The sequence below is a fragment of the Temnothorax curvispinosus genome, unplaced genomic scaffold (assembly GCF_003070985.1).
Source record: "Temnothorax curvispinosus isolate PA1 unplaced genomic scaffold, ASM307098v1 QBEX01010053.1, whole genome shotgun sequence".
In the NCBI taxonomy this organism is placed as follows: Eukaryota; Metazoa; Arthropoda; class Insecta; order Hymenoptera; family Formicidae; genus Temnothorax; species Temnothorax curvispinosus.
Genome location: NW_020219833.1, coordinates 1,250,990 through 1,269,859, shown reverse-complemented (window position 1 = coordinate 1,269,859; position 18,870 = coordinate 1,250,990). Strand labels below are relative to the sequence as shown.

General features: G+C 34.9%; 1 protein-coding gene across 2 annotated transcripts in view; it reads right to left on the bottom strand.

Moving 5' to 3' along the window:
* LOC112459671 (synaptotagmin-10-like) overlaps nt 1-18,524 on the bottom strand; it is a 31,116-nt gene extending 12,592 nt beyond the window's left edge. Inside the window, exon 1 of one of the 2 annotated variants that reach the window (XM_025023902.1) lies at nt 18,297-18,524. In XM_025023902.1, coding sequence (XP_024879670.1) covers nt 18,297-18,387 — 91 coding nt within the window. In that variant the 5' untranslated portion in view covers nt 18,388-18,524. The remainder of the gene's footprint in view (nt 1-18,296) is intronic. The other variant, XM_025023903.1, reaches the window with a different exon arrangement.
* Nucleotides 18,525-18,870: the final 346 nt, after the last annotated feature.

Here is an 18,870-nt window from a genome sequence, read left to right as displayed (position 1 = left end):
TTTTTTTTTAATCATACCGATAAGGTAACCGTAACGCTGCATGAACTAATCGCTTTATATTGCTTTCCACAAAGTAAAATAAAAATTGCATGAAAAATGATCATTATTACTTTTGCATTTGCCCTCGAGGGTTTCTCATAGCTCATAGTTGATTTGTTATCTTTAACCATTGTAGCGTAGCTTATAAAACAAATATTTGGGTTTGCGGTTCAGTTTGTAAAACTAACATTACATCAATATACATCGACAAATTGAATCGTCAGATGGTTCAGAATAATGGTTCTAAATAAAAGATGTACGCTGATGCGCACAAAAAACTTTTCAAAGGCATGTTGTATAAAGCGGACTTTAAACCAACTCAGTAGAATTGCATAATATTCTTTTATTCATATTTCTCATTAAATACGCGACGGCAATACTTTTCTTTTTCTATTATAGAATCTTTGAAAGTAGGTCGTAGAATTTGTGATTAGCCTATGAGATACTTTTTCTGTTTATAAATATTTTTTGTAACGAGATATTAATCTAGAAGAAAATAATATTGATTAAGCTAGAAGAAAAAAAATAATGCGCATATATTTATACATAAATAAAATATGCAAATAGGTTTTAGAGGTAATTTTATATGTAATTTTTAAATTAAATTCTTAACGAATGACACTTATATAATTAATGTATTGTGCTAAAATTGAGCTTATTAATAATATTCAGGTACTATCGGATACTATCTATATCGAGCCACTGAGTACACCACCAGACGCTCCGCCGGACGAAGAAGATGAATTCGAGGACGAAGGTGATGAGTATGCAGAAGGAAATGAGAGACAGAAAAGAAAGTGGCCGGACAAGAGTGCAGAAGTTCCAAGAAAATACGAAGTGATCGGTACAGTTCTGGATCGCGAGGTAATATCTTCAAGTTCTTTTAAATTTCAAGTTTCGTCAAGTTCGATAACGGTGGTTTTTTCTCGGTATTTCGAAATTAAAGTTTGCTTTTATCGGATATTTCTCTCGCAAGTGCATGGATTTTTTATATGCACGTTTTTAACACATCTGACCTGAAATTGTTAATAGTAGATATCAGTTGTATGCACATTGTTGATTAATGTATTATGTTAACGCTTTTATATCGTGCGTTCACATGCCATTACGCGTCTTGATACGAGAATCAGTAATAAAATAAGACGAAGACAAGTGCAAGAAGCGAAGAAGTCTGTGAGACAAAAGTGTGATAAATTTGTTAGCACATAATATTATTTGATTTTCATCGCTGTCCGACAGTACTCGTGCCCAGAAGACGTAACGGTGATTAACTCGGACGACCAAGGCCTTCTTTTATCTGAATTGATGATTTGTAGTGTCATTATCTATGACATTACACAGGAACCAGACCAAATCAAAGAAGCATGTTGGGTCTTGAAGGGTACGTTGATACAAATACATTGCTTCCATAAATATATATATTGCTTTCATTTTAGTTTAACATTGTAAGAAGAGAAATGTGATCTTCGTAAAATAAATTATTTTACTTTTAATAAAAGATTTTTGCATTTTATGTGTCAATATACTTCATTAAACATGGAATCAAATTCTCGATATTCAACTTGAAATTCCGTTTCTTGCAAATTGCATTGTAAAATAGACGCAGAGTTGGAAAATGAAATTTGCCTTTTAATTAATTAATAATTAAGGCAAGAATGGTGTAATTTCATTATCTTTCCTGATGTCCACAGATTTAACGCGAAATAGAGAGAAGAAAATGCTAAAGTATATTAATTATATTAGAGATTGGATATTTCATTATAATAAAATATATTTACATAAAAAATGTTTAATTAAAAAAATGTAGCATAGAAAACTAGTGTCGTATATTTTGAGCATTAATTAAAAACAATCCTTTTTCGAATTAAGTCATGTAATTAGTAGGAATTATTAAATGCCTGTATAGTTTAAATTTTCATTTTGTATTCCGTTGGGGAATAAGTAATAAAACGAGATATCTATACCTAGCTCGTCTTATCGTTTAAGTAATAAAAGGAAGTTGCTTGACGCACTAAGCCATTATTAAAAAATAAAAGATTCTAAAACTTACGGCCACTTAGGGTTTTATCGAGACAATAAATATAGTCTCTTCTGGTTTTAGAGATTGTTCACATGCTGGAAAATACAGAGAAAAAATCGTCAAAAGCCTTCAAACGAGAGCAGCCAACACGACATTTTATTTTGATTTCCACTATAATGACGTGGGCTTTCACGAAGCCGTTAAATCCGTCAGATCCAGATTTACCATTCACGGAAGCAGATTATCGAAAGCGAAAACCCCATCCGAATTACAAGGAACATATTCAGTGTGAGAGAGAGGTTGTGGCTGTGAAGAAGATCGCTAATTTAAAGAATATATTGAAAACTCTGGTAATTTGTTGCGGTATCACCTACGGCGAAGAAGAAAATCCGCTTCATTATTTGTTCAAAATGGCCTGGCAAAACGCGCCTTTCTTACCGATATTTGGCGAGGGACGGAACAAGATACCTCTTTTACACGTTCGCGACTTGGCCGCGTGAGTGTGATAATAGAAGGAAAAAAAAGATCCCATTTATCTGGTTCGAGAAATTGCGATATTGGTATTCATTTCGACGTTTGAAGAATAAAACAGATGCGCCTCGAAATACATTACATTATATAGAAATTCAAGGCTTTGTGTAGTATAAAATAATATTTGCAATAAAGCTTTTTTTCATTAATATTATCTTTAATAATAAATCTAGTATCACCAAATATTGCTAATATCGCAATATCGTAATAAAAAATTTAATTGAAAAATGCTATTTTTCTCATTGATTTCATTTTTTTATATATCAGAAAACATAAACATTTTATAAATTAATGTCTCTACATATACTTTTTAAAGAGAATTGATATTATTATAAAAATAATGGCAACAATAAAAATAACAATAAAATAGTTTATATTACATACATGCATATATTATATATAAATATAATAGATATCGTGACTTCAAAATGTTTCATTATTCCTGAAAAAGTTTAATATTCTATAAATCTTGATGCGTTGATGGGTGATATTAACGTAAGCTTGTTGGAGCACGCTGGAGTTCTAATTGTCTGGCTAGCCAAATCCGCTTATCGTTACAAGTAATTTGATTTTCAGAACTGTATCGTCGGTGCTACAAAATTGGCCTCCGATGCGGTATATCGTCGCGGTGGAGCAAGAATTAATCTCTCAAAATACGATCGTTAAGGTACGAATTTTTTCACTTATTGACTAACTATATAAATATCGTATTATAAATATTTTCTTATATTTCCTGTTTTTGTTTTTTTATTTAAATATGCATTTGCAATAAGAAAATCAGACACAGTACAAACAAATATAAAAACATTATTATTGCAGTCTTCATCGCGTTATCTTTTCTGCATAAATGTTTATTGACCTCAATTACTCGAAATGGGGGTTGATTTCAATAATTTGCTTCATATTCCGTTTTACTGGCGCAAACCAGTTTTTGAAACATTCTTCGTCCTACTTGCATAAACTGGTTTATACAAGTAAGCGGAGAAAAGAATTCAAGTACTTTGAGTGGAATTTAGCGAGACCGTTGAAAGATTGCGAATATTAACTCTTCGCCATAATTTATGAATATTTCTTTTATTATGAAGATTTGCATACCGCGTGCAAACAGTCTCCAATACTTGTTGCTAAGTCTTTATAAAACGCAAAGACATTAATCTCTTCAATAGTCTTTCCGTATTATTATTCTTTTACGCAATAAGGTACATTTTTAGTAAAATGAATTTTCAAGAAATTGCAAAATAAAGTAAACGATTTGAAAATTAATGTACTACGATGTATATATAAAGTATTTTTAGCCTCTGATTAATATCTTTGCGACAGAAAATCAGTCAGGGTTTAACTACTGGTAAGGTGAAAAACGTATCGAAGGATGAGGCCCTTTTACTGCCGGAAGTTTCACAGCAGATATACGATCAGATGACAGTAGATTTAAACATCGATCCCGTATATATCATCGATCGAATACACTGGTATTTTGACATGCCGTTCCGAGACATTGTAGACGCAGTCATAGAGGAATATAAAGCAGCGCGAAATCTACGCCCGGTGAAAATAATCGTTCTTGGTCCACCAGCATCTGGGAAAACCCGGGTCGCTCGATATCTCGCGAAACATTATGGAATACCTTACGTTCACGTGAAAACATTGATCTCTGATACAATTCAAAAATTGGTGAGCGTGTATTTATTTATGAAAAGTGAAAATTGTTGTTAATATACACATTCCGTATATAACAATTAGCAATAAAGTCAGCAATCGCGCAATTCTAAGGTCGACGACATCGAAGCCGCGAAAGCAGAAACAGCACAAGATGACCTGAGAGATGCAGCAGAAAGTGCTGTTGGCGACGAGGGTAAAGGGGCTAAGGAAGAAGATGCAGAAGACAAAAAAGAGATTATCGTGAGCCCGGTAAAGTTGCAGGAGCAGCTTGACGAGATCCGGTCTAACATGGCAGCGAATAATGGCCGTCTCGACGATATCATCTTGAACAAGTTATTAAATATTTATGTGCTATTTTTGCAAATTCTCTTTAGCGAGCGGTTACTCTCGAGCTCGGCGTCACGAAGCTCGGGTATATTTGGAAAGCGCTGCCTCACATCGTTAACCGGCTTTATTTCCTGCGTTGCGGTACTGTAATCACGTTGACGCTGTAACGTTATCTGATTTAATGGTATAATGGCGCAATAGTGCAGTTAGCAGTTAAGAGCCATGGGGTTATGCTTTCTCCGACAAACGCTAAATTGCATGAAAACCGAAAACGCGTTTACGAGGTCCTATAATATGGTTTACGTTCTATTCGGATCGATATATCGGCGATGCGCGTGCAAATCCGTAATAAATGAATATGGATTCTTGTATATTTTTTCAACATTTTTCTAGAGACTATAAAACTAGCGGGAAACAAGGCTTTTCGCGTACGATCCCTCATAAATGCACTGTACTTCTTTGAACATCATTCTCTTGCCGGATAAGTTACACGAGATGTACACAAAGTTTCGACGCAAACGTAACAGCGTAGAATAAATTTCATTCTACGTCGCAGGTCACAACCCTGCTTTATCGACCTTATAGCCTGGATGTAACATTGTTGCAAGAAAGTATTTAATTAAAAGTCGAAAACAATACTTGGATTGTTTACCCAGAAATAGCATATATTCAAATACGGATTAAAATTTATAATGCGAAGTTCTGACTGCAAAACTTAAAGCATAAATTTTAATAAGATTTATATAAAACTTATCTACCTTTATAAACGATTTAATTAATATTATGAAATCAGCAAATAATTTATTTTGTATTGTTCAAATAATAGTAGAAATATCAATTAATGTGGAAGGTTGTTCCTAAACCGGCTGGATACGAAGGATTGTTTGAATCACGGATACGTGATGGATGGACATCCGAAAACTCTTGAACAAGCCAGAAATCTATTTTTGATCAGCGAGGAGAGTTTAGAGGAAGCCGAAGAAAAATTCGTGGACGAGAATGTCGAAGTTAGAAATGACGCGGCGATTCTGCCGGAATTGGTTGTAGTTTTGGAAGCGAGCGATGATTTTCTGAAGGAACGAATCATAAATCGTCCAGAGAGAGAAATACAAAACACGCATTATACAGAGGAGCACATGCTACGACGTATGAGAGAATACAGGTATTAATTACATATACGAAAAATATATACGGTGGCTTGAAGGTATTTTTGCACGTGAAAAGAACTGTGGTTTATTCATATCAATAGCGTGACAACTTTGATGGGGGGGGGGGGGGGAATCGATATTGAAGCTAGCTTCCAATCCCACACAAATGGGATTGGAAAGTGCATGGATAAAGATCGATTGCATCTGCAATAAAATGTAACAACTGAGAAAATCAAGTATACTAAGCCAATTAAAAATTATGTGGTAATTACTTTGCGATACGGCACAACTTAAAACGGGAATTACTCGAGCGATTTTAATTCAATTAAATACATTTTCAGCTGAAAAAATGTTTTTAATATTATGATACTATACATATATATATTTAAAAAAAAGCCTGTATTTTCTTAATTTGTTTTTACAAACCGTATTTAAATAATATAAATTATCATTAATGCGATCTGTATAGTTTATTTACATTCTGCATTTGCCGAACAAACAGGCAAAACTGTGTGTGAGTTTTGCCTGTTTATATAAATAACTTTGCCGTTTTAAAATGCGGAAGCTTATATTCACATAAAAGTTTTGCGACAAACGCATTGCATCACGGATGATATTCCAGGGAAAGAAATACCGACGATAACACGCCGCTACAATTATTCGACGAGATGGAAATCCACCCACTCGTCATCTCCGTGGAAACTGACACTTGTCCGGATATGTTTCCTACGATTTATCGCTGCTTGGAAAAGCTAGGAAAACCAAGAAATTACGGTGCGCGATAATTCATACTCTCTCCCGTGATTTTATGTCTCATCTCAACTTTTACCATACTTCACAATATGCACATGGAACGTCTTCTATCCGTTTCCAATATTGTTGCGCGTGTCCTGTTACCGTACGCCCATTATTTCTGCCATTTCTAAACTCACGAAAAGATAAATGTCACGGGACGATGCCTTCTATTGTTCGCAGTGAAATTAAAGAGGACTTATTCTCTGATAAAGCCCCGTTGAATCACGAGATATAAACTTCCTTCAAAGTATCGAGTAATAATTTCTGGAACAACGGTCTTAATTTTTAATACACTTGTATTTCTCGTTAGCTATAAAGGTCGATTCTTTCGTTGCTGGTCAATCTTAGTTCGTTTTTTCTTTATTTCGTATCGTAATTATATCTACGATCTACAAAGAGAAAGGGAGAACACATTCAGTTATGTTCAATTAGCGTGAACCGATATCGAAGAAACTGGCTCTTATACCGATTAATAAAATTATATCTAAGTTAATTTTATTTGATATAATAGCGAAGGAAAAAAGCTTTCGTAATTAAGAAAGCCGTTATAAAATTTATTATTGTTTAATTGATTATGTTATTTTATCATAATTTTTTTTATTAGAGATCATAAAACGTAAAATTCTTTTTTTTTGTCTAGGACCAACAGCCGAGGAAATGGAAATTGCACGAAAACGCACCGAAGCAGAAGCACGTGCTGCTGAAATTGCGGAAAAATTACGAAAAGAGCGAGAAATTTTGGAATGTAAACGGCAGCGCGAAGAGAAAATGACGGAATGGGTTGGTAAATTCTTTTTGTATTTAAAAGTCAAACTTTATGTCTATGCAGCTGAATATATTTTAATTTATTCCGCATAAATATTTATATATGCAAGGAAATATTGAATTAGTGTGATACATAGAGATAGGTAATAAATTAGTTCCCAAAATTGTTTATATTAATGTTTTAATATCAAATATTCCGATGTATATAAGCCATTAATTTGCATGCAAAATCAACTTAATTATTGAAATTGCCAAACTATCCCTCAATTGTTTAAAGGTAAAACGTATTCAAATCAAGGAACATAAAATAAGTTCACGTTTGCAATAATTAGGATATTATAACTCATATAATGCGGTTGGCATATTTAATTACTTTCTCTTTTCTTTTTTATACTATTGCAATATAGATGCACATTTTTCATGAACGAGCTTTTAATCTATTCAATGTAATTACGAGAGCAGTTATCAAGTTTATGCTTAGCTGGGCGTAATTCGAAGCAGATATTCAGCTTTTCTTTCAATCTCAAACCGCACCGTCGGTCATAAATGACTACACTATTGATCTCGGCGAAATTTATGTCTGCATCGACGAATATTTCTATACTGGGTCAATATTTCTAATTTCTCCGCTAGGGATTTACAATGTGCATATTACGTTGTTCTACGGAACTGTGTAAAATTTCCCGATTCTGGAAAATTACTTTTAAAGGAAAATTAGTGACTCGTAAGCGGATTTGGAGATTAAACGAACCAGACGAGTTAAAGTTACTAGCTTGCAATATTAATCTGTTTTTTATGCATCACGTATCCGATAAAGTTACGCGACTGACCAGGATTAGTCGTGTTTGAAGTTTACGGGGCTTTTTTGCATACGGAGCTTGTGTACCCGTGTTTTATACATTAGTGTCTCAAGCTACCGGCAAATGCAAATGCGTATCGATCACGGTTGGCCGCTCATAAGATAGCTCTTTTGTACATGCAAAATCGTAATTACACGACAGTAATCATCCAGGTAGAGCGGAAGAAGAATAAAAAATAAATTTCTCACATATTACATAATACGCAAATATTAAATTATTTAAGATCCCAAACAAGACTTCCATTCTCATGTCAGTCATTGTAAAATACCTATCTTGTGAAATGTCAACCATAGCTCTCGACCTTTCCCTTATTCATGATTATTTTATGTAATATGGAAATTTTGTTGTAATATACCACTAATTTGTCTGGATTCGATGTTCTTCGATTGTCAACAATATAAACAATGTAATTCAGTGATACGGATTGTATAACGGATAAAGCATTGTCTTTTATAGATGAACTTAATGGAGAAGTTGAAACAAGAGGAAGAAGAAAGGCTTTGTATTTTGGCAGAGCCATTACGACATTACCTAATGAAGTACGTTTTTCCGACATTGACCGAAGCTTTGATAGAAGTTGCAAAATTACGACCGGAGGATCCAATAGATTTTCTCGTTAGTATATCATTGTTTGTTATCTTTTATTAACGTCTCATTATCGCGAAAATATTACATTCAATTAATAATAAAAAAAAAAAAAAAAAAAAAGAAAGAAAAAAAAAAAAAATAGTAGTATGTAAATTTTCATCGCAATTACCGTTTCACCGGTAGTTAAGATAATAGTTCGAGATGGAAATTGTGTAAGGCAAATGCGAGAAACGTTGCACAAGAAAGCAATGAAATTAATTTGCTAAACTTGCACAATACGCTGCAACAAATGAATTATAGTATCGTCGCGTTCTGGCAGACTAAACTTCGACGGTCTTAACGAATTTTAGTTTGTTTTACTGAAGGACCTCAGGAGTAATTACGTCGAGTGACCCCCTTTTAATTCGATTAAATTCAGAGTTTGTCTCGTACTCGCGGGATCACGGCGCGGCGTGACATTTGACGATTATCCCTCGTCAGAGGGAAGATATCAATGTCAGGAGTATACAAGATAAATTAAGATTAACTTGTTTGATAAATGTATAAAATTGTTGCAAATCGTATAAAATCGTGACAATACTGCACGTTTCATGACGCGTATCCGAATTTTTTGCAGCTGATAGATGGCTTTGCCGTAATCATCAATTCATGCCGGAACAACAAGAAAAAAGTTATATGGCCTTACGTATTATGAAGAGTTTATCGATGAAATTATATATATTTTAATTTATTTGAAGATCTCTAAAATTGTCAAATGTATGTTGTTTTTCTTTACGTATAAAATGGAGTTTAAAAATCTAGGCATATTAAAGATATTATATCACAGTTTATTTCTTTCATCACAGTCTCTAAACTGTTTGAAAAATATCTCGCGGTATTAAAAAATTAATTTATTTTATAATTTTATTGAACAAATGCAACAATATATCTCGCTTAAATAAGCATAAAAATAATTTGAGATTAAACTTTGCGGAATAAATTCTATTATTCAAAAATTTTAAATAAATGTAAATAAAATTTCAAACAGCAATCTCGAACGACGATTTATGTTTGAGTGATGGTTTGGCTAGGAAAAAATGATGACTCGCGCAAATGACTGCAATTAACAGGAGTGAAAGCGTTAGACAGGAGCGTTAGACGGCAAATAAAATTTTTGTTGGGACCCGTTCGGTGTGCGAACGTCCACTCTAAGGCATCGCCAAATTAGGTAATTCCGTTAGATTTTCGACATAGTTCGGCAATCGCCGCGAAAGGAACATTTCGCATGTGCGAATGCGAGAACAACTTTCACACTTTGAATCCCGTTCCCGTGGAAATCGATAGGTTGCTGCTCACGATTAGACGCCGTTCCACTCCGGAGCATCGAACCACGAGGGGAATAGGAGCATGACCGTTCTCTTGGCTCTCCGTCGACCATATCGGGACCTTCTATCTATAATTTCGTGATTTCGAGCTTCGTCGGTTTTGATCGGTCCGCTATTACGGAGAAACGCAAAGGGCATAAGCAATTTTTTTCACTATCGGCTTCAGTAGTCGTTTTAATTTGGTATTCACGATCAATCTCTTCAGAGATCATTATACAACCGCAATTCTACGATTTAAGGTCAATACTAGTATCGCGAATTTAGCGTTAAACTTTTGCAAACAATTTTATGTAAAATTATTTTGTTTCTTTTATACATTTTATTACATTTTATGAATTTACTTCATTTTATGTAGGTATATGCTTTTTTATTATATTTTGTTAAATAAAATGTTTTGTAAACAGAATTATATATATAATTATTTAAAAAATAATTATTTAAAAAATAATTATATTGTGCATATTCTTGACGCAATTCAACGATTAAAAATCTACACTACTATTGCAGATTGTTAAATTAAATTTTGTTTCTTTTATATATTTTATGAACTATTTTACATTTTATGCATTTACTTAATTATATTATTATTATACTTAATTATATTATATTATTATATATACTTGAACTACTTTCTCAGATGAAATTTCGCATACAATTTTATATAAAATTATTTGAAAGATATACATACAACTTGTGCATATTCTTGATATTGCATTATGAAACTTTTGTCGACGCGAAACATTATAATCCTCTTTGCAACCTTTTTACGAATGACGGATCTCATCATCTTTATTTTTTCAATTTTCCATTTCCCCTAATCTTAAAATCGTCTACATAGGAGAAAGTTCTTACCCACTTTCAATTCATTAAAATGATTTCTTTTAGACTGATTTTTTTTCATTAAAATCGTTAATAGAAAGTTCTCATTGTGTATACATAGTTTCTTAAATGGATAGAACATCGTAGCGAGACTAAAACGACGAAGAGATATGAGGAAAAAAGAGAAGAGAGAGAGAGAGAGAGAGAGAGAGAGAGAGAGGCAAAAAGTCAAGAAAGGGAGATGCAACGTCGATAAAGTAAATGCATATTATCTTCGACATTTCTCAGCGGGTTCAGTAGATTAGTATATCATGCTATTATAGTAATATGCCCGATCTTCAGAATTCATTATTTAAAAGACAATTATTTCAAATAAATGAAGTCTTGGATTGCTATCAGAGCGAGTCGATGGTAATATGCAACAATGTGCGGTTACATTTAAAGCGTTCTTCGGAGTTATTGTTTTTTGAAGGAGACATTTACTGACTGCCACAATCCATAATTATGAACGCTATCTCTTTCAACGATGAAAAAAAATTGAATTTTTTCTGCTCGTCTAAGCTTTCAAAACAATCTTCTATATCTTCCTGTCTAATCTTTGGATTATAAATTTATGAAGATCATGTATTCATCGTACTAAACTATATTCAAATTTCAAGAGTATCTCAGCAACACATTTTACATCGAAAATTCGCAGTCCGATGAACTGGATGAAGGTTGTTTGATAAAAAGAACTTCGTCCAAAATGGACCATTGACGTACAACATTGAATCATGATTTCATCTTTTTCTAATTCTAATCATTAGAAAAAGATAAAAAGTAAAATAAACCGAGTTTAAAGTTAATCTGTATTGGTAGAATTGGACATTCAGGACATTAGTCGAATAAACCAATAAGTTTGTTCATTACTGCCGTCACCGTAGGAAAGTATCCTGAACGCAACGAAGTCTGGACGATATTATAAATTATTTTATATAAAGTTAGTGATATTATAATATTTAAGTTAAATAGTGCAAAGTTTTCAGTGCCAATTAACTAATTTTACATATGGTAATATGCGAAATTCACGCCCCAGAAAATATCTTTCCCCACGTTTTTGAGAGACTCGAGACTATATTATTATTATTTCTATCAACCTCATCTAGAAATGCATATAGAAGTCAAATGTGTGCGTTTACGATCCAAAACCCCTTGATAAAATATGGGCGAGGTTCTTCGTCTCGTCACTTCGATCGATCGTTCAGCTACCCGTCGTACACAGTCTCAAAGAAATTGTTATCTCTCGTCTAGCGAAGTGTTATGATCAATATCTTTTCAATGCAATGTCAGTAAACAAAATCTGTGTATAGTAAATTGTTCATTTTCATCTTTAATAACATCTTTAGTTTTAACATCTTTTTTAACATCTTTAGTAGATTTGTTATTTTCCTTATTTGCCTTAAATTATCGCTCGACTGACAAAGATTCAATCGTATTCACTCTGTGTATCCTAAGTATCGATCTACAAAGTAGTCCTACGTGTCATTTCATTTAATTACAAAAAAATGTGACCATTAAAATCGTGCGTGTAAACGTATTACTTTCTAAATATTATATTGGACTTGCGTAGTCTTAAATCAACTAAATTTTCTGAGCCATATGTTCCTCCATCATTATATACCTGTACGCGCAAATTCGATAAAACGAACTCTAATATCTCTTAGACGTAGATAATGTGATCATTTCTATGCGGGCCGCGTGCAAACAAATCAGGATTCTAACGTTGTTTGGGAAATATCGAGACGCGAGCGAATACGAGATTGCGAGGTAATAGAACACGATAACGCAACAATAAGCCAGTATCTTTAGACGCTCTTGCATAAGAGCGTGCCGGTCGCGCGGAACAAGTTACAAAGGAAAATTAATAACGAGGTGGAATTCGCGATGTGCGACGTCATGACTGTGCTAAAATTACGAATGCGATGCAATGTAACATTCACATAGCTGCCATAAATACAAATGGGTGACGTAATAAAATTTTACAACTTTACAAATTACATTAGCGTAGTCTTACAACGCGACAGACAATTTTGCTGAGAAGTTATGAAATTGTGAATCTTAAAATAGCGAATACTTTAGTAAAATTATTTATACTTTCGATGGCTATTTTTCTGAGAAAATAAGAAACTTTAAGAAATTATAGAACAAAAGCTTTTTGTACATACGTTGTGAAATTTCAATTTTCCATTCACGTAACAAATCTCGTCTCGTGAAACTCAAGTTTAAACCCATCGTAATCATAACAGGTAACAGATACGCGTCTATTAAAAAGTTATTTCACAACATCGATGTATAAAAGAAAATTGGATAAAACACATTAAAAATGGCACGTGCATGCTACCGAAGAGAAAAAATTGTATTAAAAATACAAATGTATGTTATATATAAAGAAATCAGAGTATAATATACTTTTATTTTTTTTTTTTAATTAATTTTGTATTTTAACTCATTTGCTTAAAACATTTTCGAGCAGTGTGGATTATCTTTGTAACGTAAGATATCATTTACGAAATTAGTTATATTTTCATTTGTTAAAGTATTCTGTGGCACTCGTATCGGCTCGTATTGTACCGGCGCCACATAGGTATTCATGCACACGTAAAATACGGAGATGACGCTTAGCGCAGAAGTATAATTTATTAACAGCGACAAACCTCACGCAATCGGTGTTGATATTCATGCGTATAATAATTCAGTACTCCAAAACAATGCAAAAGGGAACATCATTAAATTTCTATCATTATTAATTGTCAAATTTCATAGTCAAATTTCATTGTATACCATCAGTTTGGTATATATCTAATAATAGAAAATAATGGACCTGTGCGCGCAGCGTTTAATATATTTCTACAATAAACAATTCCAGAATAATAATATATAACGGTTTCTCGCGTAATAACTTTCACATTTTATAAATGTCGATCGCCATTTCCGCTTATCGAACGATCCCACATTAGGTATTGTTTACAGTGAAACTATGTAGCAGCATTTATGATAGCTGCATTGTTGTGTCAATCATTGTTGCAGTTAGAAATAAAACCATGGCAAAGCTTTCGCGCGATATATGGAGAATTGAAATGGTGTGAAGGTAAAACGATGCGTAGGTTGTCCTACGTTGAATCACAAGAAGAATTCTGATGTAAAAATCAGAGCGAAGTGGGACGAGTGACATTGAAAGTGAAAGTGGGTCGTAATATTGGTTGTAGATAGGGGATGATGGTACACGACCCGTTTTAAACAGATTATGAGGTCGATTCTATCTCGCGTATTCTCACGTACGAGTGAAGAATGCAGAAACATCCGGGTTAATTATAGAAATTAACAGCCGGAAAAAGTTTCATATACGCATTTCAATTAAAAAAAGAATTGTGAGTTAAAGTACTTTAAGTCAGTTCTATATGTAATAAAACACGCATCGCATTACTTTTATTTATATCTCATAATTAACCGACGCTGTACTGTGCTTTATTTGCAAGTTAATTAATTTTTTATATTTATTATAAAATATTTTCAGGCATCAAATTATTTATCAAAATACTTATTGTTATTCGACCTCCAAACTCACGGCGCGCTGAAATATCGCACTGACTGAGTAAGAAATATATTCCCGTTCCAGGCCGAGTATTTATTTAAAAAGAATCCCGAGGGAAGAATGTTCGAGCCGGATTATACGGAAACAATGAGCATGCTCTTGGATGCTATCGGCCGGCAACAAAACGATGTCCTTCCGAGGGAAGGATTGGAGGCTGATGTAGCGCAATTCCTGAAAAGGCAGGATGAATTATCTACCACGGACAAAATAGAAAAAAGTGAAATGCAGGACGTAGGCAGGCAGATAGATGCGATTTCGATTCTTGAACGGAGCTCCGAGTATGAAGGAATTAATGACTCTGAAACGGAGGAATTGAATTTCGCTGAATCAATAACCGATGAATTTGAAGACAAAGCTTAACAAATTGGTCAAATTATTCTTAAAGCAGATAGTAAGTTTTTACTAATCTGAATGTTTGACATAGTGCAAGCTAAAGACGAAAATGCAATTGCATCTCAAAACGTTCATCATATTCTATCAATCATTTTAACGATTATTATATGTTGACATTTGTTACTTTAATATATCTAAAGATCACACGAATTCTACCGGACACCTGAATAAAAGACAATATAAATCCTCTTTGATATTCAATATCAACTTTTCATGCATAATAACTTTGTTAACTTAACTGTGACGATTTTTTTTATGCGAACGTTATTTTTTTAACCCAATAATGCCGGTGCTCATCCAGACGTGACTTTGTCTTTTAGACACGTGCAATGTGTACTAAATATAACATGACGTACTTAAATAATCTCTTCTCTCTTACTACGTATTTTTTTAAATTAAAGTACATATTTCCATAGAGATCAATGTTCAGTTGTTCCGTAGCACGCACTTCCATTAAAATTAAATTACATATTTACATATATTGGTATTTTTCAAAATTAAATTACAAATTACATATTTGGTATTAAAAAAATAATAAAATTATTATAATTTTTCGCTATTCTCTCATTTTATCGTATTGAGTATGATACTCGTTCTATATCTTCAATTTATATTTGATTTTGGATTCAAGCGCTTATGCTATTCTGTTGTGCAACAAGCGTTTCAAGCTGACCGTTCGAAGTGACGTCTACAAAGGATTTATCTCTTAGATACGAAATCACATTTTACACACGTATAAATTGCATTATGGAAACAAAGAGTTATTAAATAAAACGGATTAACTTTTGTTGGAAAGCAAATGCGTAAGAAGAGCTTAGAGCTTCAAGACAAATCTTTGCTTTATAAATGCCTAGATTTTGTGCACGTGCGATTTCTTGAAAGGATTTCAGTAAAGTTTACAGTCCTTGACCGGGTAGACTATATCTATGGAAAGCTTACACATTTCAAAAGTTATAATCACTTCAAAAGTTACTGCCAATACACAACACTTTAAGTTAACTTTATAAAACTTACTAAAAAAATGTATCACTATTTTCTTTATAAGACTGTTTGATTATCACATTTTTATATAATTTGAGTTATGGCGCTAATATAGTGATATCACAAGGAAACGTTACGTTTTAAACTTGCAATAGGCGATCGATCATGTAATGCTTCGCAACTGAATTATTTCCTGGACTTCAAGTCGTATCTAATTTTCGATTTGTTATCCTTGTGTGCGATCCAGCTGGCAAATATCAGTTTGCTTAACTCTGCCCACTTAATTTGCGCCTTTCTATATCGTGATATTAATTGCTCTACAAACAGATGAAAGGTTGTAAGACAGAAGATTTTATTTGCCTAGTTAATTAACGTTGAAAATGGTTCGTAATAATGTATTTTCGTATAATAAGAGCAAAATAGTACTCTGTTGTTAAAAATAAAATTGTCATAGACAGCTTGTTTTGCTCATTTAAAATTACATCATTACAATTAGTTAATTGACGTCATTATAACTCAAATTTTACGCAAGTTATGTGCTACGTAAAGCTTAATTACGCAGCTAATATATTAATATCGTTATAATGATAGCGGATAGTGTATCAAGTATTACGTTGAACTGTTCCATCCTTTAATACCCCGCTATCAATTTATGGCTTCCCTTGAAAGCGCGAATGCCTAAGTGTGGTTTCTTCTGGGATCGTGGAGTTTCCTATTGAGTCGCTTGGTAGTTATTTGGGGCCAAGGGCAAAAATTCCACATTATTTGTACTTTTCACCACAGCAAGCTTAATACCTTCGTAAAATGTATCTTCCTGTATTATTGTTTTACGAGCGATATATAAAATAAATAAATTCAATTTAGTTCCTGCAGCGAGATTGATTAATTTTCGCATTACAATACAACATAAAATGTTTTTACAGACGGATACATCCACGCAACGTACCTTGTCTTGTTTTATTTTAATTTTATTATGTTTCGACAACATGTGAAAATACTCTTTATGTCCGCGGGACCGAGAGCGATTTTATGAATAATTCGTCCGCGAAAATAAACGGGAAATCACACGATGAATGTAAATTATTCTCGGGCGTGCCGCATATGAAAGTAAACTCGAAAATTAAGGAAATACAATGCGGCCAATTAGCTTGTAAATGCTCTACGTGACTTTAATTCGCGCGGTCTAATCGATTCGAAACTTACGCCTACCGGCCAGAAATTGGGTCAGTTTATTGTAACCTCGTTTTAATCAATACAATGCAATATCCGTATTGAAAGTAGATCTGGATCAGGCATCACCCACCCGAATGATCGACAGGCGATGTTTCTATCTATCGTACTTTGCTAATTTCCGCCGACACTGTCACAGAGCGAGGGGACGCAGAGGCGAAGTCGCCTTGTTCTTTGTAAAACTTGATTGCGGCACTTATCGATTCTTGCAAGTATAAATAGTGTTAAAGCCTCGCTTTTTCGTACTGGACGCGGCATGCCGTGCGCTATCACACTCAAGTCGCGATATTAGCAACGCGCGATGCCAATAACATTAACGTGTTGATGATACATCACGCGCGTATCGCTTTAATTTTAAGACATGCCGAAAGCTCAATATACGTGTTACACGGTTCAATTGATATGCTGTAAACTACCAGAACGCGATGTAATGCAATTAACCGCTGACGTGTGACTCAACGTCAAATTTCGAAGTAACAGTCTCTCTGTCAATCTTCAACATTTAAATTAAATTTCGTCTACCTTTTAGTCCAGTTCAGCTCTAAACTCGAAAAAATATGTTTTTAATAATTTGTTGTGTGTTACGGCCTGGTGAGACGTGGATTAATTCAATCTGCTAATTAGAGTCTAATTGATGGGACAACTGATCCGCCGAAAATTTCGCGTTTAAACGACGTCGTTGGCATTCCTTAGGGTCACGCAAATCGTCGCGAATTCAAGCTGGTGCTCGACCGTCTGCGAGTACGGCCCGACGTTACAACGGCCAAGATCTCTCCGTCGATGCTGGTGCACGAGAACACCGCGAGCGGTATATCTGTATCTCCAAACACCTGTTAGCAGTCGCTCTCGGGTGGGCGGCTTCGTCACATCGCCTTTAAAGCTACGGCGTCGCGAGCAGGACGAATTCCTGCGCCGAAGCCGGTCTGCAACCAAACGCGAAGGAGCAAGCGAACGATCGCGATGGGGCGACCTTGATCGCGGCACTTGATACTACTGGGTGCGCTCGATACATTTGCGCTCCATCCGATTCCGTCCGAATACGGCCTCGCGATTCCTCTCTCTCTAGAGAGAGAGAGAGGGAGAGAGAGAGAGCTTCTACTTTTTTCTTGCACGTAAAACCACGAAAAAAAGAATCAACTCACTTACCGGCGTAACCCTGTTGCGAATAATTCGCTTCCTCGCTCGGCACCACGGTCTCCTCGAGGATGCTCTCCGACGCCGTCTTCACAACTCCCATATCGTCGATGCACGATCGAACGCTGCGGACCGACTGTGTAGGTGGATAGCCACGGGGGTAGTTTAAAGCTCCGTTCCACAGCGATTATCTCGTCTCGATTGTGCCGCGTTGTCTGGCGTCGCCGGAATGCTCGGCGCCGTTTCGTCCGCCTATTGCGTCTGCGTTCGCGCCTGCGTCCATCCCCCTCGCCGTACCCCTCGCCTCGCCCTTCTTGACCCTCGTGCATCCCCCGTTGCCACGGTCGCTTCTCACCCCCGTCAAGTCGTCACACAGGAGCAAGGCTATCTCTCTAGGCCAGGGTGAGCGGCAGTAAGCAGGAGAGAAATTGTAGTAGTGGTGGTGATGTATAAAAGTAGTGGTGGTGGCGGCGGCGACGGTGTCCTCTTTATGCCGTGATAGGCGGCAGGGGTTGCTGCTACCTCTACCGCTGTTGCCGCCGTCGCCGCCGCCGCTATTGCTGGTGACGGCTGATTATACTATCCA